Source organism: Acanthaster planci, linkage group LG02 (genome assembly GCF_054643075.1).
Source record: "Acanthaster planci isolate LZ-2023a linkage group LG02, COTS_SCS, whole genome shotgun sequence".
Lineage (NCBI taxonomy): Eukaryota > Metazoa > Echinodermata > Asteroidea > Valvatida > Acanthasteridae > Acanthaster > Acanthaster planci.
This window is the reverse complement of record NC_141778.1, coordinates 34,577,129-34,601,412: the sequence shown is the minus strand read 5'-3', so window position 1 is coordinate 34,601,412 and position 24,284 is coordinate 34,577,129. Positions and strand designations below refer to the sequence as shown.

Here is a 24,284-nt window from a genome sequence, read left to right as displayed (position 1 = left end):
CTAAACTGGCGCCCCCCACCAGATTCCCTCGGGAGACTGGTGAGGAGGGTGGCTGGACACCCTGGTGGAACTAAAGAAAAGATCCATCTCTAAGGGCGTCGGCTCAGGAGAGTCAACGACGGCCATCCAGCAACTCCAAGCTTTAATATGGGCTCAGTAAACTGACCTTTTCCTTGTTTCTTTGTTTAAGGATGCTGCTGAAGCCCAGGTACCGGAAACAGGGATGCCACAGAGGAAGTCCGACAGACGGCTGCCGACCCCTCATGCTGAGCATCCCACGCATACGTTTCTTGAGGTTAGTCTGTTATTGAAGAGCACCGACAAATGTCTGAAAATAAGGATTGCTTCTGCTTGTCTAGTGGACGCAAATGATGAAAAGCAAATGATGACAACCCGTGGCCAAGTCCAATACGGAATTAAACTTTGGAATTCCAACACAGGACAGTTTGAGAAACTGTTAAAACGTCTTCAGAGAAAAGTAACGCTGAATTTTCTCCTCATTTTATTTCACATTCATTTCTTTCAATGCACAGCTTGGAAGCAACTTTTGGCAGTTGGAGTTCATCTCGGATGCGGAGTTGACCAGTTCACTAGACAATGAAGGTAAAGGACAAGATTGTAAAATCTTGAGTTGACCGAAAATAATGAGGCCCAAGCTTGCCCTGCATTGAGAAGTGTTTTAGTTTTTCTCAGTACAGGATCTGAAGCTGGACTTCTTGAAGATGAAGAGACAGCTGAGGAGCCGATGTGAGAGGACAGCATCCCCTGACATTGTCAGGAGCCAGGAGGAAGGACAAATTGACAGTGTTGACAGCATGTAATCACCATTTTATTCAGTGTGTGACAATTTCTAGGATTCGAGGGGTAGAAACGTACCGAAAGATCAGGTGGGGTAAAGGCAGAGCAGCAGTTGCAGTAGGTGAATATAGCGTTGCGAGAGCAGTTGGCAGCGTGCTTGAATGTGAGTCAGTGTGTGTTTCTGTGTGCTTCAGAGAGGTTATTTATACCAAGTCAAGTAAAACCAACTAATAAATCCGATCTCGGAAACAAGCTTTAACCAATTCACCAAGAAGTATCTTTAAAAATTAGATCGTAAAAATTAAACGACGATGTCAGTGCACAGGCCGCGACACACCCGTCTGTAGTTAATTGATTAAATAGTTCAAGTAATTAGGCGATGGTTTGACTGAGAATTGCATGGAGTCAAGAAGTATGCTATTTGTTTTTTCAGTCAGAAGGTTTGGTGATTAGAGACAGGTAAAAAGGTGCTTAAGCAAGTTACTGATGGTAACCGAGTTGGTCGTGTGGTTGGTCAGTTGCTTGTACGGGAGTAGACGTAAGCTAGTATAAGAAACTAGATATACTGGTGTCGTTGAGAATAAGGATGGAAGTAAATGCACAGTCATCAATGTGTCAGTCAGTCGGTTGGTGGACAAGTACGAGTAAGTGTGTGGCTAAGTAGGTAAAATAACGTAAATGTATATGCAGACTAAGTGAACCGGTCAGCTGTCAGGAGTTCAGGTTGGTGGTCAGTCAGTAATCGTAAGTTCAGATGTACCGCAGTGATGTAAAGTTAGTGAAATAATAGTTAAAATGTACCAGGTAAATAAGGTTGTGGTGTGTTGATCGGTCAGTCAGTAAGTAAAAGTAATCCGTGTACATGTACGTAACTAAAATGAAGTGACAGTAATCAAGTGAGTAGTGGTAAGCTGTAACAGTATAAAAGTGTAAGCAGTAGTTTTTAAGTATGTGTATGTAATTAAGTAAATAAGTTGGTTCAGGTCATTGGTTGGTCTGTTGGTCGACCAGTCATTTGTCGGTCGGGGAAAAGAAAGGAAAGTGGCTAAGATTCAGCGCTGGGTGTTATTAATTTACTTGACTGTTCGGTTGATTATTCCAAAATAATAAATCTGTTATCTGTTTCTTCATCAGAAATAAAAATTGCTCTTGTGAATAAGCTGCAAAGCAAAAATAAATAATAGGAATATGAAAACACTTGAATGTTAAAAGTTGAGCCGGTAAAATCAAATGAAGCTAAAAATTAAACTCACCGATATAAAAAGCAGTAATGTTTCAAACAGAAAATTTGGACTGTGGGATAGTGCGAGTACAAATTGGAAAGCAAGTGATGAGAATGTTGAAGCCTGCAAGCGGTGCAGTCAACTTGCAAAGCTAAAAATATGGCACCCGAGCAAGCGAAGCAGCTTAGTGAGCGCATGACAGACAGACGCCAGGGATAGGTTCTGAAAAGAGAGAGGGTAGGGCTGTTAAAAAGATCATTTTGTAGGATGCACACATACTGTCAAATATTTCTACTAAAGAGACAGCAGTACTTTGAGGATGGAGTGAGGTGATGAGAAGAAAGACTTTGAAGTGAATTGGCATATTAAATGAAGCCCATCCAGTCTGGGTGGAGAATCGAAGTTTCACTTTTGCAGAGTTTGGGACAAGTTCTGTGGTGGGACTTCACGAGGCTGGAATCCACACGGTTGACGATGAAGGGGAAGGCATCCTTGCCAGCCTTACAGGATCCGGAAGCGGGGAGGAGGAACGACAGATGACCGATGACCCTGCTTGCTGAGCGAGCCGTTTCTACTTTTCGAGGTGAGTCGATATGGAGAAAGCTAGGACAAAGATTCGGCATTGGTGAGGAATACCTTCAAGGAAATAGGACGGAAGACCTTCAGATTAGTTGTGCACGTCCCACTTTCAAGTGGCAAAGTCTTTTGTGGTATTTTCTTGGGCTTTCAATAACACTGCCTCGAAAAACAATCCGCCTTGATTCAATGTGCACAGAGTTTGAACGTGCATCTGTATAATCTTGGTAATTTGGCAAAAGATGAGTTTACCCACAGAGCACTGGCAATGGAATGGGGCAGAGGCGGGACAGTGTCCCCTCCGCATTTTGGACTGGGGCATCCCCTCCCCCCACTTTTATCAGTTCCTGTGATGGGTTAGGACTTAAGGGATCAGCCTATTAATGGCCGATGCCCGATGGTCTCACAACTGGCCCCTCATTCCGATGCCATTTCTCCAGATCGAATATCGGATTTCACTTGTGTGTTCTTTCATATTTGCAATTCACAGCAAAGTGCATCGCCCAGCCCAGGAGTTACTGCACGGATGAACCCCAGATGCCAGGTCTCTAATCAAGACTGTGGTTGGTAGATTGGCTATGTGTCATTGTGACCTTAGGTTAACAGGTTTCTTGTTGGCCTTGACTTTTCTTTGTGTTTTGGAGGTTTGGCTTGCTGCACATTTACTAATCTCCTTGCAAAGAAGGTTTCTTCTTATAAACACTGATAAGCATCTTTTTGTCTTTACTTGTAGATTCTTCTTGCTGAAAGGAAGTGACAGCAACCGAACCCACACCCCTTAAATGAAGCAAGAAATTTCAGGAAGAATGAAAAATAAAAAGATTTCGGAGCCTTGTGTTGTATTCCTAGGGCAAGGAAGTCTCTTTCCCACCTGGGCCTCGTTAGGCCCGTTTAGCCCCGCCCTTGCCGTGGACTACTGTGGTCCTGTGAAGAGGTTGTAAACTTGTTTCAGGACCAGGCAGAGGTATTGTCGGCCTTCCTCTTCTTAATCTTCAGAGTGTTCCCTTTCAGTAAACGAATATTTTCAACGAATGAGTTTCTAATCTAACCAGTAATGTCTTGTAATGTACAAGACATCCCAGGTTGCAGTGTCAAGCATGACTTCTGAAATACGTAAGTCCAGTCGGTAACGACAGGCAAAAGCAACATATTTTGAAATGTTTATCTTTCAAAAGTCCTCTTGAAGCTGTTGTTCCCATGATAGCTTTTGGTTAAAGGACTGTGAAACCAATCAGTAGAGATTGGCAAAGGTAAAGGAATGTGTGCGATATAAATGTTCATCTATTCGTTGTAAGTCCAATCGCAGAGATTGGCAAAAAGTGAAAACCCCATTGTCTCAGGAGCAGGAGCTTGTAGCCACTGGGGCTAATCAAAATTCATTTCTGAAATATTATCGCAGAACTATTTAGTGAGAAGTCTACTTCCATTCCCCGGCATTCCGTGTAGCATTTGTGGATTTGCGTGAGAAAAATACTCTCACTCTTCAGTTGCATATCGCGCTTTGAGATGGATCCATCAAGTGCTTCAATGATGCGGCCTGTAACACTGAGGGACAGAGGACTGCAGACAAGGAAAGGGTGACCATGCAGTTGCAGCTAAATTTACTTGTAGGAGAGGTAGCTAGGCACTGTAGTCAGCTAGGCTTAGACTATACTTCAATCTGTTTTGTTTTTCAATTTTTGTTTAGCACAACTGGTTTTCAAGTTGAATCCATCCTGGTAGGTTAGGCTTAGACTAAGAAGTATTAAAAAATCCCTGTCAGGTCAAGTCAGGTGACTTGCTACTGGTAACCTGTAGTCCGGTACAACCTGTTTCAGGGTCGGGTCGTCGGCGACTAAACTGGCGCCCCCACCAGATTCCCTCGGGAGACTGGTGAGGAGGGTGGCTGGACACCCTGGTGGAACTAAAGAAAAGATCCATCTCTAAGGGCGTCGGCTCAGGAGAGTCAACGACGGCCATCCAGCAACTCCAAGCTTTAATATGGGCTCAGTAAACTGACCTTTTCCTTGTTTCTTTGTTTAAGGATGCTGCTGAAGCCCAGGTACCCGGAAACAGGGATGCCACAGAGGAAGTCCGACAGACGGCTGCCGACCCCTCATGCTGAGCATCCCACGCATACGTTTCTTGAGGTTAGTCTGTTATTGAAGAGCACCGACAAATGTCTGAAAATAAGGATTGCTTCTGCTTGTCTAGTGGACGCAAATGATGAAAAGCAAATGATGACAACCGTGGCCAAGTCCAATACGGAATTAAACTTTGGAATTCCAATACAGACAGTTTGAGAAACTGTTAAAACGTCTTCAGAGAAAAGTAACGCTGAATTTTCTCCTCATTTTATTTCACATTCATTTCTTTCAATGCACAGCTTGGAAGCAACTTTTGGCAGTTGGAGTTCATCTCGGATGCGGAGTTGACCAGTTCACTAGACAATGAAGGTAAAGGACAAGATTGTAAAATCTTGAGTTGACCGAAAATAATGAGGCCCAAGCTTGCCTGCATTGAGAAGTGTTTTAGTTTTTCTCAGTACAGGATCTGAAGCTGGACTTCTTGAAGATGAAGAGACAGCTGAGGAGCCGATGTGAGAGGACAGCATCCCTGACATTGTCAGGAGCCAGGAGGAAGGACAAATGACAGTGTTGACAGCATGTAATCACCATTTTATTCAGTGTTGACAATTTCTAGGATTCGAGGGGTAGAAACGTACCGAAAGATCAGGTGGGTAAAGGCAGAGCAGCAGTTGCAGTAGGTGAATATAGCGTTGCGAAGCAGTTGGCAGCGTGCTTGAATGTGAGTCAGTGTGTGTTTCTGTGTGCTTCAGAGAGGTTATTTATACCAAGTCAAGTAAAACCACTAATAAATCCGATCTCGGAAACAAGCTTTAACCAATTCACCAAGAAGTATCTTAAAAATTAGATCGTAAAAATTAAACGACGATGTCAGTGCACAGGCCGCGACACACCCGTCTGTAGTTAATTGATTAAATAGTTCAAGTAATTAGGCGATGGTTTGACTGAGAATTGCATGGAGTCAAGAAGTATGCTATTTGTTTTTTCAGTCAGAAGGTTTGGTGATTAGAGACAGGTAAAAAGGTGCTTAAGCAAGTTACTGATGGTAACCGAGTTGGTCGTGTGGTTGGTCAGTTGCTTGTACGGGAGTAGACGTAAGCTAGTATAAGAAACTAGATATACTGGTGTCGTTGAGAATAAGGATGGAAGTAAATGCACAGTCATCAATGTGTCAGTCAGTCGGTTGGTGGACAAGTACGAGTAAGTGTGTGGCTAAGTAGGTAAAATAACGTAAATGTATATGCAGACTAAGTGAACCGGTCAGCTGTCAGGAGTTCAGGTTGGTGGTCAGTCAGTAATCGTAAGTTCAGATGTACCGCAGTGATGTAAAGTTAGTGAAATAATAGTTAAAATGTACCAGGTAAATAAGGTTGTGGTGTGTTGATCGGTCAGTCAGTAAGTAAAAGTAATCCGTGTACATGTACGTAACTAAAATGAAGTGACAGTAATCAAGTGAGTAGTGGTAAGCTGTAACAGTATAAAAGTGTAAGCAGTAGTTTTTAAGTATGTGTATGTAATTAAGTAAATAAGTTGGTTCAGGTCATTGGTTGGTCTGTTGGTCGACCAGTCATTTGTCGGTCGGGGAAAAGAAAGGAAAGTGGCTAAGATTCAGCGCTGGGTGTTATTAATTTACTTGACTGTTCGGTTGATTATTCCAAAATAATAAATCTGTTATCTGTTTCTTCATCAGAAATAAAAATTGCTCTTGTGAATAAGCTGCAAAGCAAAAATAAATAATAGGAATATGAAAACACTTGAATGTTAAAAGTTGAGCCGGTAAAATCAAATGAAGCTAAAAATTAAACTCACCGATATAAAAAGCAGTAATGTTTCAAACAGAAAATTTGGACTGTGGGATAGTGCGAGTACAAATTGGAAAGCAAGTGATGAGAATGTTGAAGCCTGCAAGCGGTGCAGTCAACTTGCAAAGCTAAAAATATGGCACCCGAGCAAGCGAAGCAGCTTAGTGAGCGCATGACAGACAGACGCCAGGGATAGGTTCTGAAAAGAGAGAGGGTAGGGCTGTTAAAAAGATCATTTTGTAGGATGCACACATACTGTCAAATATTTCTACTAAAGAGACAGCAGTACTTTGAGGATGGAGTGAGGTGATGAGAAGAAAGACTTTGAAGTGAATTGGCATATTAAATGAAGCCCATCCAGTCTGGGTGGAGAATCGAAGTTTCACTTTTGCAGAGTTTGGGACAAGTTCTGTGGTGGGACTTCACGAGGCTGGAATCCACACGGTTGACGATGAAGGGGAAGGCATCCTTGCCAGCCTTACAGGATCCGGAAGCGGGGAGGAGGAACGACAGATGACCGATGACCCTGCTTGCTGAGCGAGCCGTTTCTACTTTTCGAGGTGAGTCGATATGGAGAAAGCTAGGACAAAGATTCGGCATTGGTGAGGAATACCTTCAAGGAAATAGGACGGAAGACCTTCAGATTAGTTGTGCACGTCCCACTTTCAAGTGGCAAAGTCTTTTGTGGTATTTTCTTGGGCTTTCAATAACACTGCCTCGAAAAACAATCCGCCTTGATTCAATGTGCACAGAGTTTGAACGTGCATCTGTATAATCTTGGTAATTTGGCAAAAGATGAGTTTACCCACAGAGCACTGGCAATGGAATGGGGCAGAGGCGGGACAGTGTCCCCTCCGCATTTTGGACTGGGGCATCCCCTCCCCCCACTTTTATCAGTTCCTGTGATGGGTTAGGACTTAAGGGATCAGCCTATTAATGGCCGATGCCCGATGGTCTCACAACTGGCCCCTCATTCCGATGCCATTTCTCCAGATCGAATATCGGATTTCACTTGTGTGTTCTTTCATATTTGCAATTCACAGCAAAGTGCATCGCCCAGCCCAGGAGTTACTGCACGGATGAACCCCAGATGCCAGGTCTCTAATCAAGACTGTGGTTGGTAGATTGGCTATGTGTCATTGTGACCTTAGGTTAACAGGTTTCTTGTTGGCCTTGACTTTTCTTTGTGTTTTGGAGGTTTGGCTTGCTGCACATTTACTAATCTCCTTGCAAAGAAGGTTTCTTCTTATAAACACTGATAAGCATCTTTTTGTCTTTACTTGTAGATTCTTCTTGCTGAAAGGAAGTGACAGCAACCGAACCCACACCCCTTAAATGAAGCAAGAAATTTCAGGAAGAATGAAAAATAAAAAGATTTCGGAGCCTTGTGTTGTATTCCTAGGGCAAGGAAGTCTCTTTCCCACCTGGGCCTCGTTAGGCCCGTTTAGCCCCGCCCTTGCCGTGGACTACTGTGGTCCTGTGAAGAGGTTGTAAACTTGTTTCAGGACCAGGCAGAGGTATTGTCGGCCTTCCTCTTCTTAATCTTCAGAGTGTTCCCTTTCAGTAAACGAATATTTTCAACGAATGAGTTTCTAATCTAACCAGTAATGTCTTGTAATGTACAAGACATCCCAGGTTGCAGTGTCAAGCATGACTTCTGAAATACGTAAGTCCAGTCGGTAACGACAGGCAAAAGCAACATATTTTGAAATGTTTATCTTTCAAAAGTCCTCTTGAAGCTGTTGTTCCCATGATAGCTTTTGGTTAAAGGACTGTGAAACCAATCAGTAGAGATTGGCAAAGGTAAAGGAATGTGTGCGATATAAATGTTCATCTATTCGTTGTAAGTCCAATCGCAGAGATTGGCAAAAAGTGAAAACCCCATTGTCTCAGGAGCAGGAGCTTGTAGCCACTGGGGCTAATCAAAATTCATTTCTGAAATATTATCGCAGAACTATTTAGTGAGAAGTCTACTTCCATTCCCCGGCATTCCGTGTAGCATTTGTGGATTTGCGTGAGAAAAATACTCTCACTCTTCAGTTGCATATCGCGCTTTGAGATGGATCCATCAAGTGCTTCAATGATGCGGCCTGTAACACTGAGGGACAGAGGACTGCAGACAAGGAAAGGGTGACCATGCAGTTGCAGCTAAATTTACTTGTAGGAGAGGTAGCTAGGCACTGTAGTCAGCTAGGCTTAGACTATACTTCAATCTGTTTTGTTTTTCAATTTTTGTTTAGCACAACTGGTTTTCAAGTTGAATCCATCCTGGTAGGTTAGGCTTAGACTAAGAAGTATTAAAAAATCCCTGTCAGGTCAAGTCAGGTGACTTGCTACTGGTAACCTGTAGTCCGGTACAACCTGTTTCAGGGTCGGGTCGTCGGCGACTAAACTGGCGCCCCCACCAGATTCCCTCGGGAGACTGGTGAGGAGGGTGGCTGGACACCCTGGTGGAACTAAAGAAAAGATCCATCTCTAAGGGCGTCGGCTCAGGAGAGTCAACGACGGCCATCCAGCAACTCCAAGCTTTAATATGGGCTCAGTAAACTGACCTTTTCCTTGTTTCTTTGTTTAAGGATGCTGCTGAAGCCCAGGTACCGGAAACAGGGATGCCACAGAGGAAGTCCGACAGACGGCTGCCGACCCCTCATGCTGAGCATCCCACGCATACGTTTCTTGAGGTTAGTCTGTTATTGAAGAGCACCGACAAATGTCTGAAAATAAGGATTGCTTCTGCTTGTCTAGTGGACGCAAATGATGAAAAGCAAATGACGACAACCGTGGCCAAGTCCAATACGGAATTAAACTTTGGAATTCCAATACAGACAGTTTGAGAAACTGTTAAAACGTCTTCAGAGAAAAGTAACGCTGAATTTTCTCCTCATTTTATTTCACATTCATTTCTTTCAATGCACAGCTTGGAAGCAACTTTTGGCAGTTGGAGTTCATCTCGGATGCGGAGTTGACCAGTTCACTAGACAATGAAGGTAAAGGACAAGATTGTAAAATCTTGAGTTGACCGAAAATAATGAGGCCCAAGCTTGCCTGCATTGAGAAGTGTTTTAGTTTTTCTCAGTACAGGATCTGAAGCTGGACTTCTTGAAGATGAAGAGACAGCTGAGGAGCCGATGTGAGAGGACAGCATCCCTGACATTGTCAGGAGCCAGGAGGAAGGACAAATGACAGTGTTGACAGCATGTAATCACCATTTTATTCAGTGTTGACAATTTCTAGGATTCGAGGGGTAGAAACGTACCGAAAGATCAGGTGGGTAAAGGCAGAGCAGCAGTTGCAGTAGGTGAATATAGCGTTGCGAAGCAGTTGGCAGCGTGCTTGAATGTGAGTCAGTGTGTGTTTCTGTGTGCTTCAGAGAGGTTATTTATACCAAGTCAAGTAAAACCACTAATAAATCCGATCTCGGAAACAAGCTTTAACCAATTCACCAAGAAGTATCTTAAAAATTAGATCGTAAAAATTAAACGACGATGTCAGTGCACAGGCCGCGACACACCCGTCTGTAGTTAATTGATTAAATAGTTCAAGTAATTAGGCGATGGTTTGACTGAGAATTGCATGGAGTCAAGAAGTATGCTATTTGTTTTTTCAGTCAGAAGGTTTGGTGATTAGAGACAGGTAAAAAGGTGCTTAAGCAAGTTACTGATGGTAACCGAGTTGGTCGTGTGGTTGGTCAGTTGCTTGTACGGGAGTAGACGTAAGCTAGTATAAGAAACTAGATATACTGGTGTCGTTGAGAATAAGGATGGAAGTAAATGCACAGTCATCAATGTGTCAGTCAGTCGGTTGGTGGACAAGTACGAGTAAGTGTGTGGCTAAGTAGGTAAAATAACGTAAATGTATATGCAGACTAAGTGAACCGGTCAGCTGTCAGGAGTTCAGGTTGGTGGTCAGTCAGTAATCGTAAGTTCAGATGTACCGCAGTGATGTAAAGTTAGTGAAATAATAGTTAAAATGTACCAGGTAAATAAGGTTGTGGTGTGTTGATCGGTCAGTCAGTAAGTAAAAGTAATCCGTGTACATGTACGTAACTAAAATGAAGTGACAGTAATCAAGTGAGTAGTGGTAAGCTGTAACAGTATAAAAGTGTAAGCAGTAGTTTTTAAGTATGTGTATGTAATTAAGTAAATAAGTTGGTTCAGGTCATTGGTTGGTCTGTTGGTCGACCAGTCATTTGTCGGTCGGGGAAAAGAAAGGAAAGTGGCTAAGATTCAGCGCTGGGTGTTATTAATTTACTTGACTGTTCGGTTGATTATTCCAAAATAATAAATCTGTTATCTGTTTCTTCATCAGAAATAAAAATTGCTCTTGTGAATAAGCTGCAAAGCAAAAATAAATAATAGGAATATGAAAACACTTGAATGTTAAAAGTTGAGCCGGTAAAATCAAATGAAGCTAAAAATTAAACTCACCGATATAAAAAGCAGTAATGTTTCAAACAGAAAATTTGGACTGTGGGATAGTGCGAGTACAAATTGGAAAGCAAGTGATGAGAATGTTGAAGCCTGCAAGCGGTGCAGTCAACTTGCAAAGCTAAAAATATGGCACCCGAGCAAGCGAAGCAGCTTAGTGAGCGCATGACAGACAGACGCCAGGGATAGGTTCTGAAAAGAGAGAGGGTAGGGCTGTTAAAAAGATCATTTTGTAGGATGCACACATACTGTCAAATATTTCTACTAAAGAGACAGCAGTACTTTGAGGATGGAGTGAGGTGATGAGAAGAAAGACTTTGAAGTGAATTGGCATATTAAATGAAGCCCATCCAGTCTGGGTGGAGAATCGAAGTTTCACTTTTGCAGAGTTTGGGACAAGTTCTGTGGTGGGACTTCACGAGGCTGGAATCCACACGGTTGACGATGAAGGGGAAGGCATCCTTGCCAGCCTTACAGGATCCGGAAGCGGGGAGGAGGAACGACAGATGACCGATGACCCTGCTTGCTGAGCGAGCCGTTTCTACTTTTCGAGGTGAGTCGATATGGAGAAAGCTAGGACAAAGATTCGGCATTGGTGAGGAATACCTTCAAGGAAATAGGACGGAAGACCTTCAGATTAGTTGTGCACGTCCCACTTTCAAGTGGCAAAGTCTTTTGTGGTATTTTCTTGGGCTTTCAATAACACTGCCTCGAAAAACAATCCGCCTTGATTCAATGTGCACAGAGTTTGAACGTGCATCTGTATAATCTTGGTAATTTGGCAAAAGATGAGTTTACCCACAGAGCACTGGCAATGGAATGGGGCAGAGGCGGGACAGTGTCCCCTCCGCATTTTGGACTGGGGCATCCCCTCCCCCCACTTTTATCAGTTCCTGTGATGGGTTAGGACTTAAGGGATCAGCCTATTAATGGCCGATGCCCGATGGTCTCACAACTGGCCCCTCATTCCGATGCCATTTCTCCAGATCGAATATCGGATTTCACTTGTGTGTTCTTTCATATTTGCAATTCACAGCAAAGTGCATCGCCCAGCCCAGGAGTTACTGCACGGATGAACCCCAGATGCCAGGTCTCTAATCAAGACTGTGGTTGGTAGATTGGCTATGTGTCATTGTGACCTTAGGTTAACAGGTTTCTTGTTGGCCTTGACTTTTCTTTGTGTTTTGGAGGTTTGGCTTGCTGCACATTTACTAATCTCCTTGCAAAGAAGGTTTCTTCTTATAAACACTGATAAGCATCTTTTTGTCTTTACTTGTAGATTCTTCTTGCTGAAAGGAAGTGACAGCAACCGAACCCACACCCCTTAAATGAAGCAAGAAATTTCAGGAAGAATGAAAAATAAAAAGATTTCGGAGCCTTGTGTTGTATTCCTAGGGCAAGGAAGTCTCTTTCCCACCTGGGCCTCGTTAGGCCCGTTTAGCCCCGCCCTTGCCGTGGACTACTGTGGTCCTGTGAAGAGGTTGTAAACTTGTTTCAGGACCAGGCAGAGGTATTGTCGGCCTTCCTCTTCTTAATCTTCAGAGTGTTCCCTTTCAGTAAACGAATATTTTCAACGAATGAGTTTCTAATCTAACCAGTAATGTCTTGTAATGTACAAGACATCCCAGGTTGCAGTGTCAAGCATGACTTCTGAAATACGTAAGTCCAGTCGGTAACGACAGGCAAAAGCAACATATTTTGAAATGTTTATCTTTCAAAAGTCCTCTTGAAGCTGTTGTTCCCATGATAGCTTTTGGTTAAAGGACTGTGAAACCAATCAGTAGAGATTGGCAAAGGTAAAGGAATGTGTGCGATATAAATGTTCATCTATTCGTTGTAAGTCCAATCGCAGAGATTGGCAAAAAGTGAAAACCCCATTGTCTCAGGAGCAGGAGCTTGTAGCCACTGGGGCTAATCAAAATTCATTTCTGAAATATTATCGCAGAACTATTTAGTGAGAAGTCTACTTCCATTCCCCGGCATTCCGTGTAGCATTTGTGGATTTGCGTGAGAAAAATACTCTCACTCTTCAGTTGCATATCGCGCTTTGAGATGGATCCATCAAGTGCTTCAATGATGCGGCCTGTAACACTGAGGGACAGAGGACTGCAGACAAGGAAAGGGTGACCATGCAGTTGCAGCTAAATTTACTTGTAGGAGAGGTAGCTAGGCACTGTAGTCAGCTAGGCTTAGACTATACTTCAATCTGTTTTGTTTTTCAATTTTTGTTTAGCACAACTGGTTTTCAAGTTGAATCCATCCTGGTAGGTTAGGCTTAGACTAAGAAGTATTAAAAAATCCCTGTCAGGTCAAGTCAGGTGACTTGCTACTGGTAACCTGTAGTCCGGTACAACCTGTTTCAGGGTCGGGTCGTCGGCGACTAAACTGGCGCCCCCACCAGATTCCCTCGGGAGACTGGTGAGGAGGGTGGCTGGACACCCTGGTGGAACTAAAGAAAAGATCCATCTCTAAGGGCGTCGGCTCAGGAGAGTCAACGACGGCCATCCAGCAACTCCAAGCTTTAATATGGGCTCAGTAAACTGACCTTTTCCTTGTTTCTTTGTTTAAGGATGCTGCTGAAGCCCAGGTACCGGAAACAGGGATGCCACAGAGGAAGTCCGACAGACGGCTGCCGACCCCTCATGCTGAGCATCCCACGCATACGTTTCTTGAGGTTAGTCTGTTATTGAAGAGCACCGACAAATGTCTGAAAATAAGGATTGCTTCTGCTTGTCTAGTGGACGCAAATGATGAAAAGCAAATGATGACAACCGTGGCCAAGTCCAATACGGAATTAAACTTTGGAATTCCAACACAGACAGTTTGAGAAACTGTTAAAACGTCTTCAGAGAAAAGTAACGCTGAATTTTCTCCTCATTTTATTTCACATTCATTTCTTTCAATGCACAGCTTGGAAGCAACTTTTGGCAGTTGGAGTTCATCTCGGATGCGGAGTTGACCAGTTCACTAGACAATGAAGGTAAAGGACAAGATTGTAAAATCTTGAGTTGACCGAAAATAATGAGGCCCAAGCTTGCCTGCATTGAGAAGTGTTTTAGTTTTTCTCAGTACAGGATCTGAAGCTGGACTTCTTGAAGATGAAGAGACAGCTGAGGAGCCGATGTGAGAGGACAGCATCCCTGACATTGTCAGGAGCCAGGAGCTGGGAGGAAGGACAAATGACAGTGTTGACAGCATGTAATCACCATTTTATTCAGTGTTGACAATTTCGACCGAAAGATCAGGTGGGTAAGCAGGAGGTCGTGGGTTCGAGTCCCACCCGAGTAAGCTTGTGACTTTTTTCGCAAGCTCTCGGAGAAGCACTGAGCATACAGTGTTTATTAATATATAAGGGCAAAGGTAAGGGTAAGGGCAAAACCTGTTGTATAAATTAAATCTAATAAAGTATGCAAATACTTTTTTGAAAGATTTGTTTATAAAATAATGAAGGATATATAAGGAATTGGTCTTGATAAAAAGGGGTGGGTAAAGGTAGAGCAGCAGATGCAGTAAGTGAGTGAGTAATTGGTAAGTGAATATAGAGACGCACTGTAGTGTACTTGAATGTCAGTCAGTGAGGTTCCGTGTGCTTTAGAGAGGAAATAGATGAGAGAATTTAAACCTAGGGAGTGAATAATATGAAATCAGTCAAATTGACTCATAATTCATAATGATTCATAATTGTGTAAAGTTCCTACTTTTTGATATACATGTACAATGACTTTCACATTTTCCCAAGCTACAAGAAGGCATAGAGCAGTGAGTTTGATTTGTCTTTTACGGATCTGCTCTTGATATCATAGCCTTTAGTGATGGTAAGATTTGGTGAAATGCTTTGTTAAATAATTGTATGTGCAACTGTATCAAAATAAAAATTAAGAAAGACGTGTAATCGGCAGATTTTTCCTGTGCTTTTGCAGTATTATACAATAAATGTCAGTGCTGCTCTGATAATTACTTTCTTAAGCCATAAATTTTTTTGACAAACTGGGGGATATTTAGCAGATGCATGGACAGAAATTCAAATTCTGGGGGGGGGGGTAATGGACCTGGGGGTATTACCAACATAACCATTCCCTCACTTTTCAAGTGACAACATATTTGGATTAAATTAAATGAGTTTCATAAAACCTTTGCTCAAAGGCGTCATGCATGGGGGCTTTACAGGCAGCTTGACAGTGTAGATGTGGGTACTCTATCTCCACAGAAAAGCCACATTTTACCAAAGAAACTTCCTTGGTGAAATATGAAAGAATTATATGAGGGGCACACTTAGTTTGTGGTCATATCTGCAGTTCTAGATGGTTGGCTAATTGAAATGCAGATTGTATCAAAATTGGATCTGGATCTCAAGGGGGGGGGGAAGGATTGCCCCTCACTGGAAAACGTCCATCCAAAATATAAAGGGTTAAAACTTTATAACTGAAGTTCCTTCCAGTACCAAATTGTATATGAACTTATCTATATTTTATTTTATTTGGTTGTGATTGTGTAATTTGAAAGTTTTGTATTTCTTATATATCAGCTTTTAGCTTGTTTATGGTATTGTAGTTAATTGTCTTTATTTTTAATCTTTTTAATGGTATGTAGTGTACAGAACATGGAAAGCATTTTTAAATAATTCATATTATTATTATATCTGAAGTAGTTGTGAAAGATATCTTATTTCAAGTTGGAATGTGTACCACCGAATGGGAAAGTATGGCTATTACAAGTTACTACTTGGGGTTAAAGGCAACTGAACCTCCCAGGGACCCAAATCAACAATGCCCCCCCCCTTCCGCTGGACCCTGTTCAACTTAACTGCATCTGGCATGTCAGAAGGATAATGTAGGGATTGGGAACCAGTCTAGCTTTAGGGGATTCCCCACCGCATTGCAACAGCTCTGGTGGGTTATGAATATTTCTTTTAGTATACAAACAAGACTAGCAAGATGGATAGTGATCAGTAGATTAAGTTAACAGGTTAGTAACTGTTTGTACCTTAATTGGACACACTTTTTATTTTATCAATTGTTTGTCCTCGTCTGTATTGTGTAATATATGTTCTATAAGGTAACGTCTTTATAAGTCCATAATTTGTTTTGAACCATAATTACTTTAATTGTTGATGATTATAATAATTACATGCATGTTGCATTTTGGCTGAAAACACTCATCATATTTGTGTACAAGGGACCCATATTCACAAGCTTAGCTTCTTTTGGGCCCCCTCAGTCTTCACTCTCTTGTTGAACCATTTTTTTGTAGATATTATGTACATGTATTTATTTGTGAACACTGTGGAATAAAATGAATGAATGAATGAATATTTTACTAAATGTGAGACTCAGTATGAGTCCAACACAGAGTCCAACCCATGAGTGTGGCCTGGATAGGCATGGATAGGCCTGGATGGCCTGGATGGAGCTTTTGAATCAGGGACCCGCACCATCCGCCACATCTGTGTTGATTATCGGTGTGTTGAATCCTGAACCTCAAGCTCCACCGGGCCTCGAGTGTCTCGTCCACTGCAAACAAACTTGAATCGGATCTAGTACCGTTATCTTCAATCTCTTATTGGCGAACTTCAGAAATTTGAATACTGAGTGTGCGTCTACATGGAAGAATTGTACATGCAACACATACACGCATACACACACTGCTGAACAACTGCATGCCATGACATCATGCATGATTCATATATTGCACGATATGCAAAAGAAGGACATAACGTACATGCTTTTGACAATAGTTGGACGACAGTCTTCAGAAGCTCAACAAGATATTTTTATTTATTCCTGTCTTTCCTCACATCTAATCTTTGTATAATTACTAAATTTCTAATTGTTCAACATCATACTAGTTGGGCTTTAAATGGCCTATTCTACAATTTGAAATGCACTTCATTTTATCTATCAGGTAATGGAAAAGTGAACAGCGTATTGTTCTGTTCATCACATGTGTAGTCCTTGGAAGTATTTTGGCATTATTCTTTCAGGGATATTCCTATAAAGAGATTGATGGAAAGAAAATATCGAAAAGCCATTCGCAGAGGAAGAGGTTTGCACAAAGTATAAATGACAAGAGTGAGGGACTGTCTGGACAATCAACAAGTGTGCCAAACTTCACTTTTGATATGAACAAGTCTGTATTTGCCACAGGAACAACACGTAAGTCATCATTGGTTATAGTTGTTTTTTTTTTATAACTGCAATAAAACGATTGTGCACCATGCACCTAACAGTAAGCACTAAAGGTTTTGTACAATAATGTTATCGAATGTTTGTTGGTACTGATTTTGAGGTACATGAAGTAAATAAAGCTGCTAAGCAATGTTTTCTACTCAGTAAAATTGTTTTCTTCACTTTAATAAGTTTTGATAGAATGATAGATTGGGTTCAGCCAATCTTAGCAAGATCAGTGTTTTAAAGTGCTTAGACGTCAGCTCTAGCATACCAAATTATACACAGTTTAAGAAGGTTTATGAAATTGCCCATAGGCTGTACATGTATTGAAAGTCGACATTCTACTTCCTGTGGTTCTAATGACATGTACTACAGTTTCCTTAAGTTCAGCATAAATTATCTTCGCAAATACCAGTGTTGGTGCCATCATCCCATATATTAGATAGATCAGTGTCCATTATGATTGTGCCATTTAGCTACTTGTATATATTTCCCAAATTAAAGTATTTTGCTACTATTTACAAAAGCAAACATTTGTAGGGAAAAATAAAACTGGAAATAATAGAGTAATTCTCTTACTGTGTCACAAAATTGTATTCTAAAAGCATATTTTAAGGTTATTATGAATAAAGTAACAGGCATTGATGCCCATGCCCAGCACTAAGGCCTTCATTGTTTAAAAGTATTTAATTGATTGATTAATTAACAAAAAAAACCTTTTTATATCATTTGGTCTTGATTGGATTAAGAGAATAGATTACCAATAACATGTATGACTAAACATCCTGCATTAAGTATAAACTAGGGGTGGGCTCCTGTATCAGTAGTTTTTGACAGACTAATTACTTCCAAAAACACACGATATTTTTCTCTTCGTTTCTGCCTGGAGCTTTTGGAGAGACTGCCTCCACTGGTCTGTTTGGTCAAACATTGACATCAACAACACCTTTTGGCCAAACAGCCGCAGCAGGGACATCAAGTGGCCTGTTTGGGGCTTGGACAGGAGGATTATTTGGTGGCACAGCTCAAAATGGCACCACTGTCAAATTCAATGCAAGTATTGCCATTTTTAAGTCTTTTTTAATGGTAACTTTGGTAAGTGATATTATGGCAGATTTCAAAAGAGCTGTATTTCCACTGCAGTCATACATGTAAGAGTTGAATATAATCTCATAAAATGTACATGTACGTTTAAATAAGTCATTTAATCTTGTGTTCTGCTTTTAATTATTAAAAACTCACATTAGTGTGCAGTGGTGCTGTGTGTCTCATCGCTGCAGTGGTGGAGCGCTTTTGTCCCTGGTGGTAATCCGCTCGCTCTAAACACCCCAAACTGTAGTATACTATTTCAAAACAAGGCTGGATTATCTCCACTTTTGAGAGTGAAAAAGTTTTGATAATGCCCAGCAGCCTGGTCTTTTGTTCGGAGTACAGTCTTTTGTTACAGGGCCCAGTTCCCTTTGTCCGAGTTCGGAGACCCGGTCACGAATATAAGGCCTATGGCTCTGCTACCGGAGCCCCCGGCAGCAAGTGGTTAAAAGCAGAGTGTCAACAAACATCAATACAAGACATCAGGTCATCACGGTGATGAAGGAATAGGAAGACAAAAGTTGTCCATGGAAAATGTGTCTTTTTTTCTCTTTCAGCCTGTTACTAGCACGGATACAATGGTTAAAAGCGGAATGTCAACAAACATCAATACAAAACATCAGGTCATCACGGCAATGAAGGAATATGTAAACAAAAGTTTTGAGGTGGGTAACATTTAACTTCAACTTTGTAAACTTTAAGTACTGCTTAAAAATTTAATTTTCCTATTTTCACCAGTAATATTTCTGTTTTAAATATTTAAGGAGTTACGTGCCGAGGACTATATTGCCAATCGGAAAGGGTCAACTTGCTCAACTCTGCTCGGTCAAGGACTGACCCAAGTGGACAATAAGGCTGGAGGATTGTTTGGCCAGTCAACGACTTCATCAGGTGGTGGATTTACCTTTGGTCAGAACAATCCAACATTTGGCACAGGAATGCAATGCAAGTGTTTTTTTTAAAGTCAGTGTTCAATGTCAGTGCCGCAAGCATTCAAATTTGCCTGTGGTAATAAAGACATACTCAGCAAAACAGTAACCCATCCAAGTATCATACGGCGTGTAGTATATTTTGACTGATATTTATGTCGTAAATACCCTATGCAGTGTTTGCTGATAAAAAAGATACCGGCGTTGTAGGGAATGTTTGATTTCCATGGAGCCATAGTCTACATAGCCATCAAAGTTTTAGAAGAAGTCTTGGTACAAACGTGACAGTTTGCCTTTTTGTTATGAAACAGTAAAAAAAAAATAACTTTTGTAAACTTTTAGATGTACATTTGAAAAAGCTGTTAATTTTTTAAGGTCAAAAAGCTTGAGTTTTGTCTCTGTAATCATTGCTATACTTTGTATTCTCAATAAGGTTTTGCAGCTGGGTTCGGTACGTCCAGTGGTGGTCTGTTTAGTGGACAGCAGACACATCAAAGTGGAGGTTTGTTTGGTCAGAAGACAGGCTTTGGGGCAACAGGTAGCACTGGATTTGACTATGGGGAAAAGTCCACCTCGGCATTTGGTCAAACTGCCAGCAAGGTTAGTAAAAGACCAATTGAAGGCCCATCTTAAAGGAGCCTGTGTTGAAGAACAAATATGGGGCAACTTACAATTTAATCTATTTTATCTCTGCAAGATAAAATTCATTATTCTCCACAGACACATTTTTTTTTGGGGGGGGAGGGAAGGTCGCGATATTTGTACTGTCCATCGCTGATCACCCTAGGGGTTTGGAATTTTGACAGGAGTAATAAATCTCCTCCAGTTGCGCCAATAACCCTGAATGACCATAGAGGAAAGAGGGGAATCGGACTTAGCTAATGAGGGTAACCTCTCTTAGGAAGATGGATGATATACAGGTACACAATACCTGGAATACAATACCTATATGCGCGGCCTGGTTTGCGCCAAAAAGCCACATTGATTCAGTTTTTCGAAGCCGTCACATGAACATTTAACTCGCTCCAGATGAGAACTCACTTTCAAGACCAAAAATTGTCTGATTGGTTTGGTTGTTTTGGACTTTAAAGTGGATATTTACGCAATACATTCCTTCGCCCTTGCCAGTTGTGGAGGTTTGTGGGGCCAATTTTCGCTGGAGACGTCCGGGACTGATTGCCTTGTCATCAGGTCACCTGCAAGGCTGGGTTTCTTCTCAATAGAGTAGTTTCACATTTTATAGCAGCCAGCGATGCCCTGTTCGATCCAAGGGTGGAATACACGGGCCCACCACTTGTGCCCATTTGGGCACAAGTACTGGGCTTAACCCAAGTACATGTAGTTATGTCAGTACTTTTCCATGTAGTGTTGGGGCCAATGTTTTGATTGCTTGCAATTTAGTCATCCCGACTAGGACGCATGCTTCCCTCCCTTATTCTAACCCGGTGTTTGCAGTTATCGAATCGGGGAAGTAGTGCGTGCAGAAAGCCAACCCTCTCAAGGTTGCTCAGGCCAATAACAATGGCCTTTTGCCCAATGCAACTGCTCTAGACATGACAAGACCAGCTCCCACCATTCTGTTTTACTCCCCTTGTTTACACTAGGGGATGTTTGGATCATTAGCGACTCCATTGTTCGTTGGGCAGCAACCAGTCGAGGGAGTAGGGTGCAAGTGCACTGGAATGGTCATGGGGAGCCTGTTATGGTGATGTAACAAAATTACTTTTGGAGTTACAGGGCCACTGGCATTGCCCGGCCATGTTAATAGTACACATTGGAACCAATGACTTGGTTGGTACCAATTTTTTTCTCAATACACCAGCGCATTGCCTTATTTATGCAAGAATGCTGCATGATGTATCCTGAAGCCCACTTAGTCTGGTCGGACATACTGCCCCATGCTTGTTATTTTGGGGCAACTCAACTATCTAAAATAGAGAAAAAAATGGTGCGCGGAATGAATGCATCGGTTCTCCACCACCCACAATTTCAGTGGTCAGATTTTTCCCTTTTCCGTTACGATGGGGTTCATCTTTCGGACACCGGTAATGCCCATTTTTGGGCTAATCTCCAAGACTGCATTGCAGCAGCATTTGGGTATTAAAAGGATAAGTTACTACCGCAGGCTCAATTGTTAAGTGTTTTCTCAGGCGGGTGGGTGGTGGTCGCTGCCAGTCGTCCCAGTGGGGTGCGTGTCGCGTGTTTGGCAGATATTCGCTGGGGGCGATGGGCAGGGCCTCTTTTCATACTAAAGGAACAACTTAATTAGTTTTCAAGGTTTTAAGTTTTGAGCATGTTAATCATTCTTGTTTAATGTTAAGGAATACACGCCAAGCACGCTCTTATTCTGGTGGGGCTTATTCCAACCGTATGTGCAAATGGTGGAAAAACACGGAGTTTTCTCTTCAAGTTTACTCTTGGGTATCTGCATAGTAGTTTAAGTCACGTGGCAGATTGAAACTCTGTAACTAGCACCTACTTGTGCCGGTGGGGGCTAAATTATTCTTAGGTAATTTGCATAGTAGTTTAAGTCTCATGACAGATTGAAACACTGTGACTAGCACCTACTTGTTCAGGTGGGGCTAGTTTCCAACCGTAACTACGTACGGTGGATACACACGTGGATAAGTGTCAAGTGTGGCAAGTTTTGGGCAAGCATGCCCCCTATTCTATGGCAAAGATGCTAAACTTGTGCGCTTCATATTAAAGAAAAAAGAAATAAATGGGTGGCTCGAAAAACAATGCCCAAAAGTCATCGGAAAATAAGTGAATTGGTAACAAATCACCAGAGCAGGATTGTAACTTTTGATCGCCAAAACAACTTCCAATAGTTGTGCACGCGCAGTTATGTCAGTATGTACCTGATTGTATGTTCATTACAAATCTCATCATTGGTCTGTGTTCCTGTAGCATGTGTCATCACAAATAACTATCACATTACCTTTAGAGAGTGCACAACCATTCGGATCCCCATTGTAACAAATCCTTACCCCGGCAAGTCCAACACGAGTCATATTTTACTTTATTTGTAGAAATGTTAAGATGTGATAATGTGGCCAACATTTATTGGATGTCATTAAAAGTCATATTATCTGTGTTTTTTTCCCTTCAAAATATCGATTTTCTCTTGCAAAGCCCTACATGATTTTATTTGGAAAAGAAGTTATGTAAGAAGTTTGCAGCCCAGCATGCTTGAAGGGCACTGTTCAACCACATGCCAAATTTATTCAATTTGAATTGGAAGCACATTGTATCTACCCATTTAATAACTGATACATGTACCTTCCCTGTATCATTCGTTGATGCTGTTAAGCGCTGTAGGTGGAATGGTGCTATTGGAATCCTGTATCTTTGCTGGTTTTTCTTTTTACATGTGTGATGCACTGTGCAGGCGGATTAGCATAGTGCAGGCATTAGAAAAAATTGGTCGTTTGGGTGGCATTGAAAGCTGGAAGTTTCTTGTTAGGATGACACTGACACTGTACCAGTTTTATATTTATTTTCCTTTCAAGTTGCCCCATATTAGTATCTATTGTATGCACATAGACTGGCAATTAATGAGGTCGCTAGTGCATGGTCTGTGCTCTCTGAAGGAATGTGGGTGGCCAGAATTGGGTCCTATTTCCCGAGGCCTTCGGATTATACCAGTTCTTATGTCTTTTGTCCACAATGTAAAATAAGACAAGAAACTTTCATGGTTTTTACATCAATTGTTTAAATTTTAACTATTAACTTATAAGCAATTCAACAAGCAATTCCACAATTATTCATGCTTTTAGTTTCCCTAAATTCAGGTTTAGAGTTGCAGTTCATGATGAGAACATCATGGAATGGAATTCATGCATATGCAGTGTCTTGGCATGTGTGCAATTCACATTGATGCAAATTTCATGAACTAGCCTATATTATTACAACCCCTACATGACCAGTTTTCAGCAAGCAGGATAAGGAAGCAGCATGAGGTGTGTTATAATCATGTTTCATTACATCATATCTGATAGGTGCCTGAAATCTGCCCGCCTCCAATTTGGAACATTTTTTGAGGGTGTTAAGGCAATTTCCTTTACCCAAGTTTGTGTCATTTTGTATTTTTCCTTTTCTCCTTCTCTGTGGTTTAGTTGTAGAAATATTGGTTTCATAAAAAATGCATTCACATAATTTGTAACTAAAGACAGAGTGCAGCAGAAATGAAACTTAGGAATTAGTAGGCCAAGCTGGCAAATTCTATTCAGATCTTCTATGCTGATATAAAAAAGGCACAGTATTCGAGTCCCAGCTGAAAAAAACTTGTTTAACCTTTTTTCACAAGCTCACAGAAAGCACTAAACATTATCCTTACAGTCTGATGGTAAGGAGTAGAATATTGTATTAACATATTTATAATAACAGCGGATTCCACATGTGCAAAAAAAAAATTCCATCAATGCATTTTTTGGGTCTTATTTGAGTTACAGAATCTTGTGTTCACATTAATGAAGCCTTATAAGCCTCGCATGTGTGTGCGTTCATATTATTATAGGGAGATTTCTTCTTAATACAGGAAGCACAACCGTCTGCTAGGATCTCTTTCAGTCAATTGGCAACTCTTTCATCAGAACCAGTGGATGATGATGACAAACTTATACGGGAACTTGAACAAAAACAAGCAAAGTTGGAGAAGGCTATTAGGATCCGGCAGTTGCAGGATGAAATCTGCTTGCTGGAAGCAAAGCTTAGTGAGATGAACACCGAGGACTCCAAGTGAGGGCAGTCTAATGAATCAACAGGCAACCAGTCTACAGTGTCAAATGAAATGTCAAAAGGCACTGAGAAACAGAATACAGGTATATTTGGAGCATCACTTCCCCATTTCACCGGGGTAAGAAGAGATACATGATAGAGACAGTGACATTGGGGAGGTCTGGAAAACCATCCTTTGGAACTTGGCCTATGGACTCTAAATTCAAAGGAGCAGTTGCTTTTAGCCTTGTAACAAAGCTCAGATCCACATATCTCGCGTGTACTTATTAGGGCCTGGTTCAGGTCAGCTCGGACTGTCCTGGCACTGTTGCGCACAGAACCTTTCAAAATTTGTGATCAGTTGCACAGTGACAAGTAGGGAGTCCATTTATATTTAAGATGTTATTTAAGACATCATATTATGGAAAGGAAAGTGTATAGTTGAAGTGGAAGATTTTTTTGGTTTTCAGAACATTTCAGTTATAAGA

The 24,284-nt window shown here is 41.5% G+C and overlaps 1 protein-coding gene and 1 long non-coding RNA gene across 9 annotated transcripts; both read left to right on the top strand.

Annotated features, from left to right (window-relative positions):
- The first annotated feature begins 1,085 nt into the window (after positions 1–1,085).
- LOC147800174 (uncharacterized) lies at positions 1,086–4,632 on the top strand. Its single transcript, XR_015423537.1, has 3 exons — positions 1,086–2,604; positions 3,088–3,160; positions 3,331–4,632. It is a non-coding gene; the product is annotated as an uncharacterized LOC147800174 (long non-coding RNA).
- Positions 4,633–4,642: 10 nt separating this feature from the next.
- LOC110983753 (nuclear pore complex protein Nup98-Nup96-like) lies at positions 4,643–24,081 on the top strand. Of its 8 annotated transcripts, none has more exons than XM_087130657.1 (15): positions 4,643–4,726; positions 4,963–5,032; positions 5,127–7,025; positions 7,509–7,581; positions 7,752–9,146; positions 9,383–11,445; positions 11,929–12,001; positions 12,172–13,566; positions 13,803–13,872; positions 16,873–17,044; positions 17,949–18,112; positions 18,706–18,813; positions 18,913–19,093; positions 19,511–19,677; positions 23,618–24,081. In XM_087130657.1, the coding sequence occupies exons 9-15, from the start codon at positions 13,867–13,869 to the stop codon at positions 23,819–23,821; spliced, it is 1,002 nt and encodes a 333-aa protein (XP_086986783.1). In that variant the 5' UTR covers positions 4,643–4,726; positions 4,963–5,032; positions 5,127–7,025; positions 7,509–7,581; positions 7,752–9,146; positions 9,383–11,445; positions 11,929–12,001; positions 12,172–13,566; positions 13,803–13,866; the 3' UTR covers positions 23,822–24,081. The 8 variants fall into 8 exon arrangements, with proteins under 8 accessions (XP_086986783.1, XP_086986799.1, XP_086986785.1 ...); XM_087130673.1 differs by having other exon boundaries at positions 4,963–7,025; positions 7,752–7,982; positions 8,418–9,146; XM_087130659.1 differs by having other exon boundaries at positions 4,963–7,025; positions 9,383–9,452; positions 9,547–11,445.
- Positions 24,082–24,284: the final 203 nt, after the last annotated feature.

What these genes read in the sequence shown, in the direction of transcription:
- LOC110983753 (XM_087130657.1), top strand. An exon ending in GCACCACTGTCAAATTCAAT is followed by an intron (nt 18,113 to 18,705) that starts GCAAGTATTGCC and finishes TTTCTCTTTCAG; the next exon opens with CCTGTTACTAGCACGGATAC. An exon ending in TTGGTCAAACTGCCAGCAAG is followed by an intron (nt 19,678 to 23,617) that starts GTTAGTAAAAGA and finishes TTCTTAATACAG; the next exon opens with GAAGCACAACCGTCTGCTAG.